Source organism: Salvelinus fontinalis, chromosome 4 (genome assembly GCF_029448725.1).
Source record: "Salvelinus fontinalis isolate EN_2023a chromosome 4, ASM2944872v1, whole genome shotgun sequence".
In the NCBI taxonomy this organism is placed as follows: Eukaryota; Metazoa; Chordata; class Actinopteri; order Salmoniformes; family Salmonidae; genus Salvelinus; species Salvelinus fontinalis.
Window position 1 is genome coordinate 29,891,710 of NC_074668.1, and position 21,164 is coordinate 29,912,873.

Here is a 21,164-nt window from a genome sequence, read left to right on the forward strand (position 1 = left end):
GATATTTCTACAGTACAGGTCTTTACATGTGACTATAACAACACAACACCTCAGTGTAGCAGTAGCAACCATTTGTTATGCATGGTGGTGGAAGGAAGTGTGCACGTTTAAAGCCAATGACTGACTGAGCTACAGGCTTCTTTAATGGCTGTGAGAAATGGAGGGCAGCTCACATTAGAGGATGGAGGATGTTTCAGTTGGATTCAGCCTCAGGATGTTCTTTAATACGCCACCACAGTTCAGACACCTCACTGAGATCAGATCATCCCAGGCTGCCAGGGAAGAGAAGCTAGTATCTCACACCAAAGTACAACTACAGTCAAACATCTGTCTAGAACTACAAAGTTGACCAGATATTCCTTTCATAATTTGTTTCATATGACTTGAGTTTCTTACTAACCGGGTACTGTGGCTGTACTGTAGCTGATGAAGGAACGCAGGTATAATACAAGCTTTTAAAATAGTGAGCTGGTGCATAAAAAGCCAGTGCAGCATGGTAGCTCAGTATTATTTTACATTCACACAGGCCCTCCTACCCTCCTAAATATATTGGTAAACCTTTCCCAGTGTCACCCATATTACCGAACAATACATTCTACAACATGACAACACTGCATTTCTACGAAGGGAACCAGACTAGAAAATCACTTTTTCAACTAGACCTTACTCCTGGCTTAATCTGTCTTTTCATAGTTTCTGCTAATTTGGCATTTACTGAAAACATAACCTTACTATCTTAGTTATGTATCTATGGAAATATTGCAATCCTTTGAAGAAAAAATCCAGATACAGTAGGTCTTGAACGCAAAAGCCATTACAAAACATACAAATAGCCTTAAATTATTTATTTTCATAACCCATTATTGAAAATGCAGTAGAATGATCTATCTAAAGAGGAAGTGTGCATTCACCTCACTGTGGCCCTTTCCTTTTTAAAATAACCTCTGTTGCGGCTCCAGATGGACTGGCTCTAAATCTGTGGTAAAACCCAAAAGCTGTCAGAGTGGGAACTAAGTACCTCTATTTTTTTCCAGAAGAAGAAAGCCATTAAGGACACAACAAGGGGAGAGGGAGTATTCTATTTCAGACTAGATCACAAGGAAAAGCAATGTGCTGTCTTGCTTCAGACAATGTCTCTTAAGTAAAAATAAATATTTGTGCGAAGGGCAATGCTGAGCACATTTCATTTTCAAAGCCCTCTTGCCTGACTGCCAAGATGGACAGTCAAGCAATCTAGTGTTGAGGAATCCTACCGGGACGAAGCCGTTATCTCTCCCATTCCACAACCATGGAGCTTTTCATGGTAAAGCTAAAGTTAAAAACAAGAAGTGAATACTATCATCAATGATGTGAGATGCTCCACTATTATTGCTCATAATGAGGACCATAGCCCCTTTGAGTCACAAAAACTTGAGATAGTAGCTTAAAATAGGACATTGCCAATCACTGCAATACCAGGATGTTCCCTTGTAGTTTTAAAGGGGCGATCAGCAGTTGCTACATACATTTTTGGACTTATAAATGAATGTACCCATTGATTCTTGAAGAATTTAACTTATGCCTCATGAACTTAGTTCAACTGTTGTACACCATCGTATTCCAAAATATAAACTTGTTTTACTCCAATGGTGGTTAACAAAGTAAATGTAAACAGCTAGCTGGCTAACGTTAGTTAAGGTTAGGGTTAACTAACAAGTAGTTGCAAAGTATCTAAAAACTTTTAAGAAGTTGAAAAGTTTCTAATTAGCTCAAATGCTAAAGTTATCCGTGATGAGATTCAAACTCGCAACATTTGAATTGCTAGACGTTCGGGTTATTCGCCGCCCCATCCGTGAGGGTCTAAGGGGCCATTCTTCATTTCTTCATCCGCCTGAGGTTGTGGAGGTGCTGTTGCGCCTTTTTCACCACGGTGTCGTTGTGGCGAGACCATTTCAGGTCCTCAGTGATGTCCACGCCGAGGAACTTTAAGCTTTTGACCCTATCCACTGTGGCCCCGTCGATGAGGATGGGGACATGCTCCCTCTTTGTCTGCTGTAGTCCATGATAAGCTCATTCATTTTGTTGACGTTTAGGGAGAGAACTGAATAGATTATATATCATATTTTGTCTGAACATTTTCAGCTCTTTGCTTGTCATCTATGGGTCTGTGTATTTATTGTATATGTTTAAGCAAGTTATTACTGCAGTTGGAAACTAAACATTTTCACTAATTTGACAAAAGAAAATCAGATATTGCATTTCCACTATTAATATAGAAAAACAGCTTTCCGGCTCAGTTCATAGAGCTGTAAGGGGGGAGGAGACAGAGAGGAAAGAGAGAGAGAGAGAGAGAGAGAGAGAGAGAGAGAACGAAAGGGAGAGAGAGAAAGAATTTGTGTGTGCGCACATTTGTTGGTGAAGGTTATGCACATTAATTACAGAGCACACACAGAAAACATAAATGGAATGGGAGGAAAAGCACTGACTCAATATATTGAATCCTACTGTAATATAGTACATTCAGAATAGGCAAATTGCTACCTCATAAAACAGTCATTTATAAGGGCTAAACATACCCATTCTTTTATTTTATGAAATAAATTTTCTCTTACAGTGGGGCAAAAAAGTATTTAGTCAGCCACCAATTGTGCAAGTTCTCCCACTTAAAAAGATGAGAGAGGCCTGTAATTTTCATCATAGGTACACTTCAACTATGACAGACAAAATTAGAAGAAAAAAAGTCCAGAAAATCACATTGTAGGATTTTTAATGAATTTATTTGCAAATTATGGTGGAAAATAAGTATTTGGTCAATAACAAAAGTTTCTCAATACTTTGTTATATACCCTTTGTTGGCAATGACAGAGGTCAAATGTTTTCTGTAAATCTTCACAAGGTTTTCACACACTTTTGCTGGTATTTTGGTCCATTCCTCCATGCAGATCTCCTCTAGAGCAGTGATGTTTTGGGGCTGTTGCTGGGCAACACGGACTTTCAACTCCCTCCAAAGATTTTCTATGGGGTTGAGATCTGGAGACTGGCTAGGCCACTCCAGGACCTTGAAATGCTTCTTACGAAGCCACTCCTTCGTTGCCCGGGCGGTGTGTTTGGGATCATTGTCATGCTGAAAGACCCAGCCACGTTTCATCTTCAATGCCCTTGCTGATGGAAGGAGGTTTTCACTCAAAATCTCACGATACATGGCCCCATCCATTCTTTCCTTTACACGGATCAGTCATCATGGGTCCCTTTGCAGCAAAACAGCCCCAAAGCATGATGTTTCCACCACCATGCTTCACAGTAGGTGTGGTGTTCTTTGGATGCAACTCAGCATTCTTTGTCCTCCAAACAAGACGAGTTGAGTTTTTACCAAAAAGTTATATTTTGGTTTCATCTGACCATATGACATTCTCCCAATCTTCTTCTGGATCATCCAAATGCTCTCTAGCAAACTTCAGACGGGCCTGGACATGTACTGGCTTAAGCAGGGGGACACGTCTGGCACTGCAGGATTTGAGTCCCTGGCGGCGTAGTGTGTTACTGATGGTAGGCTTTGTTACTTTGGTCCCAGCTCTCTGCAGGTCATTCACTAGGTCCCCCCGTGTGGTTCTGGGATTTTTGCTCACCGTTCTTGTGATCATTTTGACCCCACGGGGTGAGATCTTGCGTGGAGCCCCAGATCGAGGGAGATTATCAGTGGTCTTGTATGTCTTCCATATCCTAATAATTGATCCCACTGTTGATTTCTTCAAACCAAGCTGCTTACCTATTGCAGATTCAGTCTTCCCAGCCTGGTGCAGGTCTACAATTTTGTTTCTGGTGTCCTTTGACAGCTCTTTAGTCTTGGCCATCGTGAAGTTTGGAGTGTGACTGTTTGAGGTTGTGGACAGGTGTCTTTTATACTGATAACAAGTTCAAACAGGTGCCATTAATACAGGTAACGAGTGGAGGACAGAGGAGCCTCTTAAAGAAGAAGTTACAGGTCTGTGAGAGCCAGAAATCTTGCTTGTTTGTAGGTGACCAAATACTTATTTTCCACCATAATTTGCAAATAAATTCATTAAATATCCTACAATGTGATTTTCTGTATTTTTTTTCTCATTTTGTCTGTCATAGTTTAAGTGTACCTATGATGAAAATTACAGGCCTCTCTCATCTTTTTAAGTGGGAGAACTTGCACAATTGGTGGTTGACTAAATACTTTTTTGCCCCACTGTATCTCCCCAAAGTTCAAACTGTAATATGTTCTCTCAACCTCACCCCTCTTTTAATTGATACCACTGAACGGTGTCCCAATTGGACTGCTGGCTAGGAGAAATACCCATCTTCCATCCCTACCTCTCATCCAGATGCAATTGGGGATCAAGTATGGATAGTCTACAATTGGCATCATAGGCACACAAACCATGCTGTCTCCTCCTTCAGCTGCTGTGACTCTCCCAGCATTAACTGCATCCCTGTCAATGAATAACCTTGCCTGGCTACCCAGACTCCTTGCTCCGGCCAAATGCCAAGAGTGTGCAAAGCTGTCATCAAGGCAAAGGGTGGCTACTTTGAAGAATCTCCAATCTAAAATATATTTTGATTTGTTTAACACTTTTATGGTTACTACATGATTCCATATGTGTTATTTCAAAGTGTTGATGTCTTCACTATTATTCAAAAACTTAGAAAATAGTAAAAATAAAAGAAAAACCTTTGAATGAGTAGGTGTGTCCTAACTTTTGACTGGTACTGTAAGTATTCAGACCCTTACTCAGTACTTAGTTGAACAACCTTTGGCAGCGATTACAGCTTCGAGTCTCGTTTGGTTTGACGCTACAAGCTTGGCACAGCTATATTTAGGGAGTTTCTCCCATTCTTCTCTGCAGATCCTCTCAAGCTCTGTCAGGTTAGATGGGGATCGTCGCTGCACAGCTATTATCAGGTCTCTCCAGAGATGTTCAATCGTGTTCAAGTCCAGACACTGGCTGGACCACTCAAGGACATTCAGAGACTTGTCCCAAAGCCACTCCTGTGTTGTCTTGGCTGTGTGGTTAGGGTCGCTGTCCTATTGGAAGGTGAACCTTCACCCCAGTCTGAGGTCCTGGGCACTCTGGAGCAGGTTTTCATCAAGGATCTCTCTGTACTTTGATCCGTTCATCTTTCCCTCAATCCTGACTAGTCTCCAAGTCCCTGCCGCTGAAAAACATCCCCACAGCATGATGCTGCCACCACCATGCTTCTCTGTAGGGATGGTGCCAGGTTTCCTCCAGACATGACACTTGGCATTCAGGCCAAAGAATTCAATCTTGGTTTCATCAGACCAGAGAATCTTGTTTTTCATGGTCTGAGAGTCCTTTAGGTGCCTTTTGGCAGACTCCAAGCGGGCTGTCATGGCCTTTCACTGAGGAGTGGCTTATGTCTGGCCACTCTAAAATAAAGGCATGATTGGTGGAGTGCTGCAGAGATGGTTGTCCTTCTGTAAGTTTGACCCATCTTATTAACAGACAAACTCTGGAGCCCTGTGAGAGTGGCCATCAGGGTTCTTGGTCACTTCTCTGACTAAGGCCCTTCTCCCCCGATTGCTCAGTTTGGCCGAACGGCCAGCTCTAGGAAACGTCTTGGTGGTTCCAAACATCTTCCATTTAAGAACAATGAAGGCCACTGTGTTCTTGGGGACCTTCAATGCTTCAGACATTTTTTGGTACCCGTCTCCAGATCTGTGCCTCGACACAATCCTGTCTCGGAGCTCTACGGACAGTTCCTTCAACCTCATGGCTTGGTTTTTGCTCTGACATGCACTGTCAGCTGTGGGACCTTATATACTAGACAGGTTTGTGCCTTTCCAAATCATATACAATCAATTGAATTTACCACAGGTGGACTCCAATCAAGTTGTAGAAACATCTCTTTGGATGATCAATGGAAACAGGAAGCATCTGAGCTCAATTTCAAGTCTCATAGCAAAGGGTCTGAATACTTATGTAAATAAGGTATTTTTGTTTTTTTCTTAAAACCTATTTTCACTTTGTCATTATGAGGTGTTGTGTGTAGATTGATGAGAAAAAGATGAATGTAATCAATTTTAGAATAAATCTGAAACCTAACAAAATGTGGAAAGGGGGAAGGGGTCTGAATATTTTCCGAATGCACTGTATACATTGAACAAAAATATAAATGAAACATGTAAAGTGCTGGTCCCATGTTTCATGAGCTGAAATAAAAGATCCCAGAAATGTTCCATACGCACAAAAAGCATACTTCTCTCAACTGTTGTGCACAAAGTGAGCATTTTATCCTTTGTTAAGATAATCCATTCACCTGACAGGTGTGATATATCAAGAAGCTGATTAAACAGCATGATCATTACACAGGTGCACCTTGTGCTGGGGACAATAAGACCACTCTAAAATGTGCAGTTTTGTCACACAACACAACGCCACAGATGTCTCAAGATTTGAGGGAGCATGCAATTGGCATGCTGACTGCAGGATGTCCACCAGATCTGTTGCCAGAAAATGGAATGTTCATTTCTCTACCATAAGCCCTCCTCCAATGTCATTTTAGAGAATTTGTCAGTACATCCAACCGGCCTCACAACCGCAAAGCATGCTAGCCCAGGACCGCCACATCCGGCTTCTTCACCTGCAGGGTTTTCAGAGGGGGGAGTAGTTCTGTCTGTAATAAAGCCCTTTGTGGGTTGGACTAGATCTCCAGTGCGTAGGCCCGGGTGGTCTGGGGTGCCCTCCCAGGCCCACCCATGGCTGTGCCCCTGCCCAGTCATGTGAAATCCATAGATTAGGGCCTAATGAATTTATTTCAATTGACTGATTTCCTTATATGAACTGTAACTCAGAAAAATCTTTGAAATTCTTGCATGTTGTGTTTATAATTTTGTTGAGTATACTATGAGTGTGATATCCACTCTCATATGATTCACCCATATAATTAGGAATTAGAATCAAATCCAAGTTTATTTGTCACCTGCGCCAAATACAACAGGTACAGATACAACCTTACAGTGAAATGCTTACTTACAGGCTCTAATATGTAATTGAATAGAATATCTATGGATCCACCACACAATGCCCAGGGTTAGCCACTATCCTTTGTCCCCTGACACTTGTGATAAGAGTTACAACTAGCAACCTTCAGCTTTCACATCCTGCAATGAGAAAAGGGAAGTGAGATTTAAACAGAAAATTGATTTAAAATGCTGCCTGGAATACTTGGGAAACACAGCCAAAGCCAATGGATTACGGGGGACCAGGGTTCAATTCCCACGGGGGGACCAGGATGAATATGTATGAACTTTCCAAATTGTAAGTCGCTCTGGATAAGAGCGTCTGCTAAATGACTTAAATGTAAATGTAAATGTAAAAAGGCAATTGTAAAATCAGCATTTTTTTGCTGTGAGTTTCAGCTGAGGGTCCATTGGTAGTGTGGAGGTAAAGATGCCCTCTGTGTGTAATCTCAGCCCCTCTGGGACCTTCAGCAGATAGATCTGAAGGGGGGTATTGATAGGTTGCCCATATATTTCTAGCAGCTTATACCAAAATAAGGGCTCCACTCTGGGTTGTCTTTGAACCCCTCATGGATTGCCTTCAAATCTACCTGGATGTTCTGGGAAACAGCTAGTACACTCAACAAAACACTTAAGTATTTAAGAAGTAATAAAGTTGATAAGAAAATGTTCAAGTTACTAATGTGTTGGTGACAGCTGTTCACTTGTTCCTTTCATTGAGTTTGACCCTTCATTGCATTTGATAATGGAATTTACTGTAACGGTTACTGGTGGGATTTAATAAATGATGTACAAAGAGTTGAACTGAGGGCAATGAATTGTAATTATTGATGTTGAGGCTGATTCAGTGTTTGTGCTTTCTCCCTTCTCCAGCCTTGTGAGGTCAAAACAGAGGACCTCCGGCGTGTCAATCTGTCTGGGTTCAAAGCTATGGTTTACCATGCAACATTCACAACTGTGCTCTCACAGTGGGACCACCCAACTCATTACTGACTGTAGAAGGCATACACTCAGAATTGGGATAATCACATGATCACTGACTACTTACTGCCCAGTTTCTTTATAAAGAAGATGTTCTCTACTCAAGTTGAAGTTCACAAACCATATCAGATTGTCCAAGTTTTGCTTGGCTGGTTTCCTACTGTACATAGAACAGACCTCACTGTTGGTGTCTAGGTCCAACATACAGAAAAAAAACATTCAGCTAAATTTGAAACGTGTCTAATTATGATGTATTCAAAATGACTTTGAAGCAGCAAAGGTATTATGTTTTCATTACTAGAGATGGTATTACAGTAGCAGACAGCCTTGGAGAAAATACTAAACCAGCACAACATGATATTAGATATTAATGCAATATGTTGTGCTTGGAGGCATTTAAGTTAACCTGTATGCTTTATTGCATACACTGTCTGCTTCTTTTACAATCTGTCTGCCTCTAATTTGACTGCCTCTATCACCATTTTAAGTGAACCATCCAGTTAATTTAATTTTCATGATCAACTACCTATCCATTGTTAGAATATAAAAATGCATAATCTGTGACACTGAAAGATGATTTACATCTTGGTAGAAATCGTATGGTGTCTACTAATCAACCCTGTTGAATTTCAGGCAAGCTGTATAGATATCTGAATTGTTCACCCCAAAAATGCTTGTCTGCTGGATAGATCCATCTTTGGCATGCACATTTGTTTTGCATCTCTTTTTCGGAATGAAACAATTATGCACAGGTGGCTGGACAAAGGTTTACAGAGCATCAGAGTGAAGTCTCTGTGAGTAACTGTCAGCATCTATAGGAGGAATCAGAGCTAAATGCATTAGAAGAGGCAATGACAGGTGTATATTTTCAAGGGCCATTTAATTCTTTGTGGTGAGGTGTATAGACTGTCAGGATTATGTTAAGTGTGGAGTCTTGACACCTCTCTGTGATTCAGAGTGAGGCTGTTACTGAGAGCTGGGGATGAGTAAGTCAGATAGCATTTAGAAACAAAAAGGTTAGCCTAGTGTATTTCTCATTCTCAGGCTGGAGATCTTCCAAGTAGATTTGTAGACTTGCTTATCATGTTGAATATTGATAATGCCAGCTATTTGAATCACATTTTATACACAGTTAATTTTCTTTGTTGACTTCAGCAAATACTAAAGCTCCTTCTACAGGGTGTCATTATCTGTGATGGAATGCACCTTTTTTTATTGTTGGACTTTAAATCAAAATGTCAGTCTGTGGTAATGGACAAAAAGGGTATTTGGGCAGGCCCTGTACAGGGAGACAACAGCAAAATGGATGGACATTACTGCTTTATTGGATCAAATCACATTTTATTTGTCACGTGCCGAATAGAAAAGGTGTAGACCTTACAGTGAAATGCTTACTTACAAGCCCTTAAAACCAACAATGCAGTTAAGAAAATTACTGAAAAAAGTAAGAATAACAAATAATTAAAGATAATAGACAGGACACGAATATATCTGCTACTCTTGTGCTTGAAGATTCGATGTCAAACCAAACACGGACCCTCAGATAACCCTTACAATGAAGGTTGTTTTAGTAGGCGATTTTACAAGACTTTCAATCATATCTCTCTCCTCTCCTGCCAAAACAGGCCCCCTCTAGCCTCTGCCATCTCCCTCTGATTTGGATCAGAGTGGTGCAGTGGAGGTGTTTACTCACTGGGCTGGGATATATGAAACCATGACTCACACCATATATCTGCCCCATACATTCTCTGTCCTTTCACTGGTGGCTGTGTGGTCAATGTTAAAACATCCTCTGCTTTTTATGTGCTGTACACCAGCTTTTATTTAGAATTGCATTATGCGATCTGTTGAAACTACAGAAGAAATAGATTCACTGATTGTGTTTTTGTCCAACTCTAATCAGTCATGTAAATGGCCTGAGGAACAGAACTGTAACTAGGAGTGAGGTTCTGAGTGTAATTGGAAAGCCTGAGTGTTTGTGTGTCTCCAATCAACGTGCCATAATCCTCTGCTCCTAATCAGAGTGGAGGTAATGGCCACTCGGAGCTCAATCAGTAAATAACTCCACTGAGTGAATGTTCATATTGTCTACACTTATTTTAAACAAAGAACACCAAAACCACTGAGGCCACACTCAGTCAGAAACAGTGTCTGTGCACTGGTACTGTTCATTTCTAGCCAACGAAATGGTGGCCTAAGTGGCTGTACTACATCAAGAACATTCTCAAACACAAATTCCATCCTGCTACCCTCCCGTCCTGTCTTAGTTGTTTGATCCTACACAGCAGTTGTGTGCCAAGGGCCTGTGACTCCTGGGCAGTCCCGCCATGGCCGTGTGGCATCAGTGAGTCAGGGGCGCCCTGGCAGTCACAGCGTCCAGCGCAACACAGAGCTCTGTGGGCTCCGTGCAGAGGAGGTTGATTTGGCATGGAGCACGACCTTCCCCTCTACACCACTATCTGCTCCTGCAGCCTCTCCTCCTCACCCCAGGGCCCCCTCTTTAACACAAATGTGATGGGGCCTCTACAGAATACTGAGAATGAATGAACCCAAGGATAACAGACGATTAGCCAGAGAAAATGATTACAATGTGATTCAAATTGGATGCAAAATGTATGAAGATGTTAATGTATCGCTGAATAATTTAGTGCATCACTGTCTGCTTCTTTTACGATCTGTCTGCCTCTAATTTGACTGCCTCAATCACAATTTTAAGTGCACCAGACAGTTAATTTCATTTTCATGCTCAACTACCTATCCATTGTTAGAATATAAAATGAATAATCTGTGACGCAATATGTAGAATCTATGAGAATAGAAAGGTTCAGAACTTTTGTGAAACATCACAACCCAGTTGAAAAATACATGGCAAATTGAAATCAAAACCGGATGGTGTTCAGAGATAGATGGGAGGGGTTGAGTGGCACTGAAGGATGGTACTAAAAACAAACAAAATATTTAAAAAAACTATGATGTCTACCCAAGGCAACCCTGTTGAATGGAATTCGAACCCATTCCGTCTCTCTCTCTCGCCCTCTGAGTTGCGTACAAATCCTCACAACCCCAGCAAAAATCTCACTCAAAATACTTCAGGAACAAAACAAAGCAACAGTCCTCTTGCCTTACTACCATCACCCACTACTGGCAGTGATCCACAGACAGAGGCCTTAGAGTGGTGCTGTGCTGCTATGGTTACTAATCCTTCAGTTACAATGTCAGTGAAAAAGTACAACAACCAAACACTTGAAACAGTAACAGCAACGTCCCCTGCTCTGCCATGATGATACATTCTGATGTCTTATATATCCTTTTTTTACACCAAATCCGAGAGCACCAGAGATTGTGAAGTGAAAAAGGTCTAGGCTATTTATCTAAAAGTATGCATTTTTCTTGATCTGGGTACCCAATCTAGGATGTAGATATACCATACAAGCATTCACAGACTCCCAAAAATTCTCTATACAATGTTTTCATCTCATGGAAGCCTGATGAACACTATTTAGATTTGTGAATGCAAATATATTTTTGTGAAAGTGAATTAGCCTATTTAATTCTGTACTGACATTCAGAATGCTGTCAGAGCTGTGTCTGTCTCCAATTATTTGCAAGAACCAGAAAAAATGTAATTAAAAGACACGGCCTCCCCCGGCTGTGCATGGTGTGCTTGGTTTGGTCTGCCCAGCCCCAGCTGTGCATGGTGTGTCTGTTTTCGCCTGGCCTCTGTGTGTAGCAGAGGAATATGCTGAAGGGAGAACGGCTCATAATAATGGCCGGAACGCCGCAAATGGAATGCCATCAAACACCTGGAAACCATGTTTTAATGTAATTGATACCATTCCACTGATTCCGCTCCATTCATTACCACGAGCCTGTTCTCCCCAATTAAGGTACCACCAACCTCCTGTGGTGTGTGGGTTGTGTTTAATTTAGATTGCTCCATAGCATGCATCTCCAAACTTATCTATTGGGAGTCGCGCCCTCTTGTGACATCAGTATAAGGATCTACACTGAACAAAAATATAAACGCAACATGTAAAGTGTTGGTCCCAGAAATTCTCCATAAGCACAAAAATATTATTTTTCTCAAACTTTGTGCACATTTTTTTTTACATCTCTGTTAGTGAGCATTTTTCCTTGGCCAAGATAATCCATCCACTTGACAGGTGTGGCAAATTAAGACGCATATAAAAACAACAATAGAAATAGCTGCATAATTGCATGATAATTACACAGGTGCACCTTGTGCTAGGGACAATAAAAGACCACTCTAAAAGTGCAGTTCTATCGTACAATACAATGCCACAGATGTCTCAAGTTGAGGGAACCTGCAATTGGCATGCTGACTGCTAGAATGTCCACCACAGCTGTCACCAGAGAATGTATTATTAATTTCACTTCCATAAGCCGCCTTCAACGTTGTTTTGGAGAATTTGGCATTACGTCCAATCGGCCTCACAACCATGCCAGCACAAGACCTCCACATCCGGCTTCTTCACCTGTGGGATCGTCTGAGACCAGCCACCCTGACAGCTGATGAAACTGTGGGTTTGCACAACCAAACTGTCAGAGAACGTCTCAGGGAAGCTCATCTTTGTCATCTTCACCAGGGTCTTGACCTGACTGCAGTTCGCATCGTAACCGACTTCAGTGGGAAAATGATCACCGTCGATGAACACTGAGCTGGAGAAGGGAGCTCTTCACCGATGAATCCCGATGGCAGACACCATGTATGGGGTCGTGTGGGCCAGCGATTTGCGTATGTCAATGCTGTGAACAGAGTGCCCCATGGTGGCGGTGGGGTTATGGTATGGCTACAGACAGCGAACACAATTGCATTTTATCAATGGCAATTTCAGATACAGTGATGAGATCATGAGGCCCATTTTCGTGCCATTAATCGGCCGCCATCACCTCATGTTTCAGCATGATAAAGCATGGTCCCAAGTCACAAGGATCTGTACACAATTCCTGGAAACTGAAAATTTGAGTTCTTCCATGGCCTGCATACTCACCAGACATGTCACCCATTGAGCATGTTTTGGATGCTCTGGATTGACGTGTACGACAGTGTGTTCCATTTCCCGCCAGTATCCAGCAACATCGCACAGCTCTTGAAGAGGAGTGGGACAATATTCCACAGGTTACAAACTACAGCCTGATTAACTCTTTACGAAGGAGATGGGTCGCGCTGCATGAGGCAAATGGTGGTCACACCAGATACTGACTGCTTTTCTGATCCACGCTCCAACCTTTTTTTAAGGTATCTGTGACCAACTGATGCATAACCGTTTTCCCAGTCATGTGAAATCCATAGATTAGGGCCTAATGACTTCATTTCAATTAACTGATTTCCTTAAATGAACTGTAACTCAGTCAAATCTTTGAAATTGTTCCATGTTGCGTTTCTATGTGTCGTACAGAGGTACACATATATATACAGTACCAGTCAAAAGCTTGAACACACCTACTCATTCTAGAGACTTTTCTTTATTTTTACTATTTTCTACATTGTACAATAATAGTGAAGACAACAAAACTATGAAATAACAGACATGGAATCATATAGTGACCAAAAAAGTGTCACACAAATCAAAATATGTTAGATTTTAGATTCTTCAAATTAGCTATCCTTTGCCTTGATGACAGCTTTGCACGCTCTTGGCATTCTCTCAACCAGCTTCATGAGGTAGTCACCTGGAATGCATTTAAATTAACAGGTGTGCCTTGTTAAAAGTTCATTTGTGGAATTTCTATCCTTCTTAATGCGTTTGAACCAATCAGTTGTGTTGTGACAAGGTAAGGGTGGTATACAGAAGATAGCCCTATTTGGTAAAAGACCAAGTCCATTTTATGGCAAGAACAGCTCAAAAAAGCAAAGAGAAATGACAGTCCATCATTACTTTAAGACATGAAAGTCAGTCAATTCTGAAAACGTCAAGAACTTTGAAAGTTTCGTCAAGTGCAGTCGCAAAAACTATCAAGCGCTATGATGAAACTGGCTCTCATGAGGACCGCCACAGGAAAGGAAGACCCAGAGTTTCCTCTGCTGCAGAGGTTAAGTTCATTAGAGTTAACTGCACCTCGGATTGCAGCCCAAATAAATGCTTCACAGAGTTCAAGTAACAGACATCTCAACATCAAATGTTCAGAGGAGACAGCGTGAATCAGGCCTTCATGGTCAAATTGCTGCAAAGAAACCACTACTAAAGGACACCAATAAGAAGAAGAGACATGGGCCAAAAAACCCAAGCAATGGACATTAGACTGGTAGAAATCTGTCCTTTAGACAGGTGAGTCCAAATTTGCCATTTTTGGTTCCAACCACCGTGTTATTGTGAGACGCAGAGAAGGTGAACGGATTATCTCTGCATGTGTGGTTACCACCCAAAAGCATGGAGGGCGAGGTGTGATGGTGTGGGGGTGCTTTGCTGGTGACATTGTCAGTGATTTATTTAGAATTCAAGGCACACTTAACCAGCATGGTAACCACAGCATTCTGCAGCGATATGCCATCCCATCTGGTTTGCGCTTTGCGGGACAATCATGTGTTTTTCAACAGGACAATGACCCAACACACTACCAGGTTGTGTAAGGGCTATTTGACCAAGAAGGAGAGTGATGGAGTGCTGCATCAGATGACCTGGCCTCCACAATCACCTGACCTAAACCCAAATGAGATGGTTTCGGATGAGTTGGACCGCAGAGTGGAGGAAAAGCAGACAAGTGCTGAGCATAATGTGGGAACTCCTTCAAGAGCTTCCTCATGAAGCTGGTTGAGAGAATGCCAAGAGTGTGCAAAGCTGTCATCAAGGCAATGTAGAAAATAGGAAAAATAAGGAAAAACCCTTGAATGAGTAGGTGTCCAAACTTGACTGGTACTGTATTATAATTTTTTATAGCTCCCCTTGTCTGCACTTCCGGTAATACCGTACATCCCAGTATGGTACATAAATAGTATAACGGTATCAAAATCTAGATACCGCCCAACCCTACGTCTGTCACATGTAGCTGGGTATGAGAATGGGGTGTAGAGAACTGTTCTGAAAGGAATGGACAAAGCCATGCCGACAGAAAATCAGTTGGTTCTTGAATTTTTGTTGTAAGCACTTAGCCTTAAGAATTCTGTTGAAAGACTCCCATGAGGAAGCGATCCGTGTGAGGCGTTAACATAGGTCCTAGGTCAACTAATAATTGGGTCGTTCTACGAAATGAGTGCCTTTTGTGTTCCTTTGATATTTCAATTAGAAATTGTGCACAAATCTTGAATTTTAAAAGCCTTGTAAATGTATTTAAGTGCCCTTTAATACAGACCACATGTAGAATTCAATAAATCTGAATAAAGACTTGCTAAAGTGCAAAAATGCACAATTTTGACATGCACCCTCTGGCTTCCAGAATGATTTTAACCCACTTAACCCAAACATTTCGACAAGTTTTCACCATCATTATAAAGCCCTAGTTATTTTGTTGCTTTGACAAAGTCATTTCTGAAGATGATGTATTTAATGTCATTAGTGATTTAATTTAAAGTTAAAAAAATTATAAAAACCTGTCCCTCATTAAGGTCAACTCTGAACTGAACTCTCATTTTAATATGGGGAAACTATTCCTTTTTAAATACTTATTTCAAACGAAACATTGAACATGTAAGCTAATAATCAAATCATAGAGTAAAAGCAGGTGAGCTGGTTCTACTATTTTGGGCCTTTTTCTGTTGTTTTGTGGGTCAAGCATAACGCATCAATCCTGTTACCCATACACATAGGCAGGCTAGAAATGTTTTAACAATTTCAGGTTTTTTTTGTGAAGCTCGCATTTGATTGCCCCTCCCTGTTGCACATAAACAAGCTTCCAGTTTCCCTGTCAGAAGGGGATTTATGACTGATTTAAAGGAGTAGTTCACTACTTTACAACATTATGTTAGATGGTTCCCTACCCTGACAGTAAGCTGTGGGCCAGTAATCCATGGTTCGGTTTTCTTTAAACAGCCACTACAATCTTTAGCTAACTTTAGCCACTGCTAGCTAAAGATCTATGGAAATGACAGGGCATGCCATCCCTTGTAACCCCCAAAAATTACAATAAACTCAAATCAACTCATGTTATTTTTTTAAATGGCCAAATCAAATGTTCACATGCCCCTATTACTACCATAGATTTTTAGCTGGCGGTGGCTATATTTAGCTAAAGTTTGCAGTGGTTGTTTAAAGAAAACCGAACAATGGGTTAAAATGTATCCTGGCCCATAGACTACTTTCAGGGTGAGGAACCTTATATTAACATGTTGTAAAATAATTAACAACTCCTTTAAGATGAAATGATCAACCCTGTTTATTTGGCACTGACTATTGTCATTTTGTTATTTAAAACCTCTTGAGGTTGGAAAACATGTTTTTTATTAAGTTGAACATGTTCTCTTTATGATAGAATGTTAAAATTAAGTGAAATCTAATTCGTTTTTTCCCCCCTACACATCTCAAAAGGCACAGTATTGGTGGAACGACCCAATTCACGAGATGAACACTCCATAAAATTATGTTTATAAATAAGAGAAACATAAAACACAATTGTAAAGCTTAAGCATCCCAGAATGAATAAAATATTAAATTCTTCAAATATCTAAATCATAGAGCTAAGATGAGTTGTATGTGTGCATTGGTCACAAAACACATGGTTTAAAATAATGTTCCACTTACCCCCTAAAAGTACCATGATTGATTGTAGCGCATGGAGATGCACCATGTTTCTGTTCGCCTCTTGCAAAAAATCCATTTAGATTTAGTGATAATAGATCATTCAAAAGGGATTCAAAACATAGACTTGGCTGCATCAAAACTGACTTCAGGATTTTTACAAATGTCCACTGACCATCCAAATGGATAGTTTGTTAAGTTCCAAAAAGTCATGCCCGTTTCTATAATCCAATGTGAACAGCCCTCAGCAAAAGATGACCATTTCTGAATATCGAATGTAAATGAAAACGTGGCAATATGTAGTAAATATTAAGTCATAAAAATACTTGTTAAAAGTTGCAGTTCACTATCCAGATAACTGAATAACGCACGGTGACTTCAGCGTTACCGATCGACAGAAGATTATTAGTAGCCTATTAGTTTTCTGCTACATGGGATCATGAATAATCACCATGGAAGCCGTTGTCACAAAAATTGAATTTTTACATAGGGATTATATTACTGTATTTTAAATCCGCTTTCTTCACCCGTTTGTCATCCCTGTCTCCTCTGCATCATTTGCAGACCGATGTGAAGTTTCTTGGCGATGCGTAATAGCTCTTATCGTCGAACCTCAAGAATTTGTTTTCATACAGTTCTTCAGATGTCCTGTCACCCGTCGAAAAATAAATGTTTCAAATCACGCGTCGGCTAACTCCAATACATGTTATTTACAGCGGGAACAAAGATGAATTCCATGTCGGATACAGTACAAAATAGCCGTCAGTCAGTTGTTGTTTTATATCCGTTTTAATCAAACTTCGGCACTCCATGTGGCCGCTGACTATGCAGTATGAAATACTTATTTGCATTTGTATCCATGTGCCCTGCTGCAGATATACCCACGCTATAAAGACCTGACACTCCGCCCTCTTAAATCCATCCTCCTGGCATAATGCACATCGTCAACATCCTTTGTATAAAAATAAGAGGGAATTGAACCCAAATCACAATTTGTATTGGCAAATGCTGGTCTAGGGGGCGTGTAGTGTGGAGTAAGGCGGACCGACTGCTCAGCACCCCACGCACGCACTTAACATTTTGAATATTTGGCCTCCCGCGTGGCGCAGCGGTCGAAGACACTGCATCTCACTGCTAGAGGCGTCACTACAGACCCTGGTTCGATCCCGGACTGTATCACAACCGGCAGTGATCAGGCGTCCCATAGGGCGGCGCACAATTGGCACAGCGTCCCCCGGGTTATGGGAGGGTTTGGCTGTAAAATAAGAATTTGTTCTTTCCCCCTTCTGATGACCAGGTGGCGAATCGCATCTCTGCATGTCTGGCAGACATATCAGTGTGGATGACGGATCACCACCTCAAGCTGAACCTCGGCAAGACGGAGCTGCTCTTCCTCCCGGGGAAGGACTGTCCGTTCCATGATCTCGCCATCACGGTTGACAACTCCATTGTGTCCTCCTCCCAGAGCGCTAAGAACCTTGGCGTGATCCTGGACAACACCCTGTCGTTCTCCACCAACATCAAGGCGGTGGCCCGTTCCTGTAGGTTCATGCTCTACAACATCCGCAGAGTACGACCCTGCCTCACACAGGAAGCGGCGCAGGTCCTAATCCAGGCACTTGTCATCTCCCGTCTGGATTACTGCAACTCGCTGTTGGCTGGGCTCCCTGCCTGTGCCATTAAACCCCTACAACTCATCCAGAACGCCGCAGCCCGGCTGGTGTTCAACCTTCCCAAGTTCTCTCACGTCACCCCGCTCCTCCGCTCTCTCCACTGGCTTCCAGTTGAAGCTCGCATCCGCTACAAGACCATGGTGCTTGCCTACGGAGCTGTGAGGGGAACGGCACCTCAGTACCTTCAGGCTCTGATCAGGCCCTACACCCAAACAAGGGCACTGCGTTCATCCACCTCTGGCCTGCTCGCCTCCCTACTACTGAGGAAGTACAGTTCCCGCTCAGCCCAGTCAAAACTGTTCGCTGCTCTGGCACCCCAATGGTGGAACAAACTCCCTCACGATGCCAGGACAGCGGAGTCAATCACCACCTTCCGGAGACACCTGAAACCCCACCTCTTCAAGGAATACCTAGGATAAAGCAATCCTTCTGCCCCCCCCCCCCCCCCCTTAAAAGATCTAGATGCACTATTGTAAAGTGGCTGTTCCACTGGATGTCATAAGGTGAATGCACCAATTTGTAAGTCGCTCTGGATAAGAGCGTCTGCTAAATGACTTAAATGTAAATGTAATGTAAATGTTCTTTACTGACTTGCCTAGTTAAATAAAAAATAAACAGCGCAGACGTGATAGGGTACTAATGAAGATAACAGGTTTTGTGATTAGTTTTACCAACAAACGTGATGGAGGATATTGTGCATTTTACGCAAAGCATTTAGAAACTTTAGCGCACTCACAAATGGTTCTGCTATTAAATTTGCCAAACAATCTGGATACACATAACTCTGCTACTGCTGCTTAGGCTATAGGAAATATATATTTTTGTAGTTAGACAGCCTATGGGCCTAGGCTACCTGGGTGAAAATCTAACATGGGGCAATACGCCCAAATCGCAACAATTACGTGTAGTTTTGTATTCTGTTTTATGTCGACTTTGGGCTGCAGAAGTATCTCGTCCAACCTGACCTCTCGAGAGCCAGGCGGATAATATGCCAAACTTAATTATGCCAAACTCAATGTGACTGTCAACTCACTAACACTTAAAATTGACTATTGGTCATTTTATGTTCATTGTGCCAGTGTGGTGCAAAGAAGCACTGCGTCACGGACGTAACCTACACTTCCAACCTCACTTTGAAAAATATGTGAGAATTACTTTGACATTTATAAATGACAACTTGACAACTGGCTAGGCTACAGGTTTGTCTTGTTTCTTCTTCCCGCAGTAGCCAAGCTCTAGCCTAGAGTGCAGATATTTAGGAAGCGGGTTGTTACCATATCTAACACATTTCTTACAAACTAATATTCATAAAGGAAACTTCCCATGTTTGTTGCCAAACGGTTCAGGATTCTCACGTTGGGCATATTCATGTGTTCTCCTCAATCTAAAATCCTGTCCACTTCTCAAGATTATGCTGATTGACAGGCAACAGCGACACCATGTGGACTACAATAAATGCATTTTTTTTTTTTTTCCGGGCTGATGACACATTGAAAGACGCAGACCGAGCAGACCGAGCCTCTCCATCTAGCCAACTGTAGTCACTATAGTCGGAGACCCAACGTGAGACCAGCCTGTAATCCTTAGAATACAACTGTTCATAGATGTATTATCTTCGTGCATTTCATAATATAGATCGTTATTACCAGTGCTAACATATTGTCAACTGCAATACCTTAACTACAGGACAGTTCATTATAATTAAATTAAGTCCCGGTAGCCAACGTGAATCAATCTAACCCATGTATTCAGATCTTTACTGCCAGGGCATCTTGCATGATGTGACATTGTCGCTATACTTTGAAGATCAACCTGAAAAGGTTCAACTGTATCCTGCCAGCATTCAGAGTGACCGAAATGCCACCTAGGCACAAACACATCATAAACCCATCTATTTTGTCATGCTCAAAATCAATTCTACATGACAGGGACTAACCCTCAATCAGTAGTGCCATTGATTCAACAACATGTTCTATCACACACAGACATGAAGTGTGCGTCAGCTTGCTCTCATCAGATGACTAATTACATTTTGAAAACCATACAGTTGAATTCATAATGGGAAGTATATTGCCTGCTTTGAATGACAAGGAGAATCCCAAGCAAAATCCTATTGAATATGAGCACTAAATGCAATTAAAATCTGCCTAGTTCAGTCGTTCTTTTCATGTTATTCGCTCTTTCTGAGTGCTCTGATGTCTCTTTTCAAGCCCAATACATGAGGTGAGGATGACATCCACAGGGCAGCCTGCATATATTCTGTCCGTAGGTAGGAAAGATACATTAAACATGAAACAGACCCATATCATAAAAGTCTCGATTGTACTGTACTTCGATCAACCTGCTATCTATTCAGATGCAAGTCAGAATAGAGTGAGCTCAAGCTGAGCATATCCTGGCATCCTCAGTACTTTGTGATGGTGTTCACATATCTAGGATCCACTATGAAATTACATTGACCAGCATTGATTTACAGTTGGCACCACCACTGCATTTCAATCAGCTATACTCGTTCTACAATGCTCTCACACTATAATTGTTTTTATGCTGTATATTATGCTTTCAGGTTCTATCTCAAATTCCATCCCTCCCCACGTGGAACCTGTGTTTTGGTTCCATCTGAATGTATGAAATGTGATCTCTGGGAGGGAAACAAATTCACTCTCGAACATCTGTGAAAAACATTAAAAGAGTTGGAAGGAGAAAGCATTGGCTCACAAAAATGTATTTCAGCAGTAATGGTGAACTGGCATGTTATTCACATGAAAGCTGGCGCCAGACCATAGGCAGAGCATGTGTTTCTGGGCCCCACTGAAAGCCCTGGAAGCCAAT

At 41.7% G+C, this 21,164-nt stretch overlaps 1 protein-coding gene across 2 annotated transcripts in view; it reads right to left on the bottom strand.

Annotated features, from left to right (window-relative positions):
* The window catches only part of LOC129853492 (transmembrane protein 132C-like), a 211,449-nt gene extending 193,757 nt beyond the window's left edge, over window positions 1-17,692 (bottom strand). The window contains exon 1 of one of the 2 annotated variants that reach the window (XM_055919598.1): window positions 16,663-17,692. In XM_055919598.1, coding sequence (XP_055775573.1) covers window positions 16,663-16,738 — 76 coding nt within the window. In that variant the 5' untranslated portion in view covers window positions 16,739-17,692. The remainder of the gene's footprint in view (window positions 1-16,662) is intronic. The other variant, XM_055919599.1, reaches the window with a different exon arrangement.
* Between the last annotated feature and the right edge of the window lie 3,472 nt (window positions 17,693-21,164).